The sequence below is a fragment of the Cyprinodon variegatus genome, unplaced genomic scaffold, assembly GCF_000732505.1.
Source record: "Cyprinodon variegatus isolate N-32 unplaced genomic scaffold, C_variegatus-1.0 Scaffold511, whole genome shotgun sequence".
NCBI lineage: Eukaryota > Metazoa > Chordata > Actinopteri > Cyprinodontiformes > Cyprinodontidae > Cyprinodon > Cyprinodon variegatus.
The window spans coordinates 527,065-529,593 of NW_015150964.1; the positions used below are offsets into that span (position 1 = coordinate 527,065).

Here is a 2,529-nt window from a genome sequence, read left to right on the forward strand (position 1 = left end):
GCTACCGTGATACCACATGAGCACTTCAGTGGTTCAGACCATGCACAAACTTCGACAGGCATTTGAACAGCCTCAAGATGTGAGAGGCGTTGACTGGACCGGACCGGGAACCCCGGCGGCTGGGGGCGGAGCAAACGAACTGAACCCGGTGATGGCATACTTCCCCCACCTGCCTTACCCTGCTTCCTGCACGGTAAAGCAGGCAGGTGTTCATATGAAGCCTCATGAACTGTGGGGGTTGTTGAAGAAATTTGGCCAAAGGGTTCAATGCCTCTTGAGGCTTCATCTCGCCATCACTACCGACAGGATAAAAAATTTCCCCACTTTCCTAAATAGGCCATTGGCTGGTCCATGTCTGGTCCCCTACAATTCCTTTTTAGACATCAAACTTTGTACTAAACTATTCTTTCTGTCATGATTTTTGGAGATTAAGACCTAAATAGAAGCATCTTCTCCTGGTCAGTTCCTGTAATTTAGTGAAAGCGTGGAGTCAGAGTAAATAAAATGCACGCCAGGAGAAGGCCAGTGGCTGGCAGTTGGAGGGGATTCTGCTGGGCGTCGCAGGGAAGTGGGCTGCCATTCGGCTGCCGTTCGACCATTTAAATGGCTGCTACTGTATGTCAGAGCAGTTCCGATATGTTGGAACTGCTCAGTTCCGGATAATGTATTAAAAATGTACAACATCTCTTATTGTAATAAATGTATATTGGGAAGTAGGAAGCAAAACTGTTAGAGACGTGAATTGTTTTTTATATGATCTTAGAAGGAGAGAAAAATACTTTTTTTGAGTTGAGATGTAAAAAAAAAAAAAAGTCTCTAAAACATTTAAATTCTCCCTATGAACCCAGAAATTAAAGACCAGGGTACTAGATAAGTTGCACAAAGTGACGTCTTCTTCAACAACAGAAAACTTTGCACCCAAGGCTGCCCCTAAACGCCTTTTCAAAACAAATCCCTTTAAACTCATTTCACTCTCAGCAGTTACCATCAGACTTATTAATGTTTAGCATAACATGGACAATGAAACAAAGTGCTTTTTAATAACAAAACAGAATTAAATATTAATAGGAAAGAGAATGGAATATTTTCCCCCATAGATACCTAAAACCTTTAGACAGAACCTATTTACTGAGAACTTTGTGAACACAATAAATAAAAAGCATTTTTCCCTGCACAGATTTCTCCTTATCAGGGTCCACCCTCTCAGTTCTTTGTGGAGTACCCTCACCCATATCGATTCATACTGGATGAGCCAGACAGATGCGGACAGGAGAGCCCCTTCCTGGTGGTCATGATCCCCGTCGCCCCTCATAACCGAGAGGCCCGTGACATCATTCGCAGCACATGGGGAGGACAGACGCAGGTGTTGGGCCAGCTGGTCAGCTACTACTTCATCCTGGGAGAGTCCAGAGCAGACAACAACACAGAGCAGCCTGATGAACAGGTGATGTGGCTGCTGCCTTCCCTTAAACCTTCATTAACTAATAAGATAAGAGAAGCCGACATGGTGCAAGAGTAGAGCAGGGTAAACTGTGAGTTCACTGCTGTCTTCATTTGCTGAATCATTGATTGATTGATTGATTGATTGATTGATTGATTGATTGATTGATTGATTGATTGATTGATTGATTGATTGATTGATTGATTAAAAAAACTATAAAAAGCACAGAGGATCTGGAACTGACAAGGACTACTGGATAGTTGAGGAAACTTCAAAAAAACTGAGCAAAGGTCCGGTTGCCTTGGATTTAAGGACTGCACTGAAAAAATGATTTAGAAATAAGTCAACATTTCTTGAATTAAGTGTATTTGCTTTAATCTGAATAGGTAAATAAGACAATCTGCCAATGGAATGAGTATTTTTACTCTTGAAATAAGATAATTAGATGCTCTCCACTTAAAATAAGACAATGCAATTGTTTTTTCTTAATCTATATGTAAATTGTCTTTTTCCATTGGCAAAGTGTCTCCCTAATTCAAGAAAAAATGCAATTATTTTAATAAAAAAATGAATTATTTAGATTTAGATTTTTTCCAGTGTGTTTTGTAGTCAATACAAGTAGGAATGTAAAACTATAATGAACTTATGATTAAATGTTGATAAATGGTGTATTTAGTCCAACGAATTGATAATGTCCACTTAAGGCTCCAGTTAGTCTTAATCTCAGGGATGTACTGACACATGAACGTAAATTCTTAATCTCTCTGTTTGTGTTGCTCTAGAAATGGATATTTATAATTACATAGACCAGGTCTCGCATTTATGGAGGCAAATACCTTTGTGCTTTGGCAGCTCAGAGCTAACAAACTAGTGATTTTAGAGATCACCATTGTGCCCGAATGGGACTGCAGCAAATTTAGGCCCCGTCCACACGAAGCCAAACCCTGGCCTAAACGCACAAATTTTTCACCAAACCAGCCTCTCATCCACACAAAGCCGGCGTTTCGGGGGTCTGTAAACGATCTTTTTTTTATTCAGCTTTCAGAGTGGGAAGATTTCGAAACGCCGTTTTCGCGTTTCCATCTTTA

The 2,529-nt window shown here is 40.5% G+C and overlaps 1 protein-coding gene across 1 annotated transcript in view; it reads left to right on the forward strand.

Annotated features, from left to right (window-relative positions):
* The window catches only part of LOC107094882 (beta-1,3-galactosyltransferase 1-like), a 10,512-nt gene that overhangs the window by 5,028 nt on the left and 2,955 nt on the right, over positions 1–2,529 (forward strand). Inside the window, exon 3 of the mRNA XM_015390764.1 lies at positions 1,178–1,444. Within this exon, the coding sequence (XP_015246250.1) occupies positions 1,178–1,444 (267 nt within the window). The remainder of the gene's footprint in view (positions 1–1,177; positions 1,445–2,529) is intronic.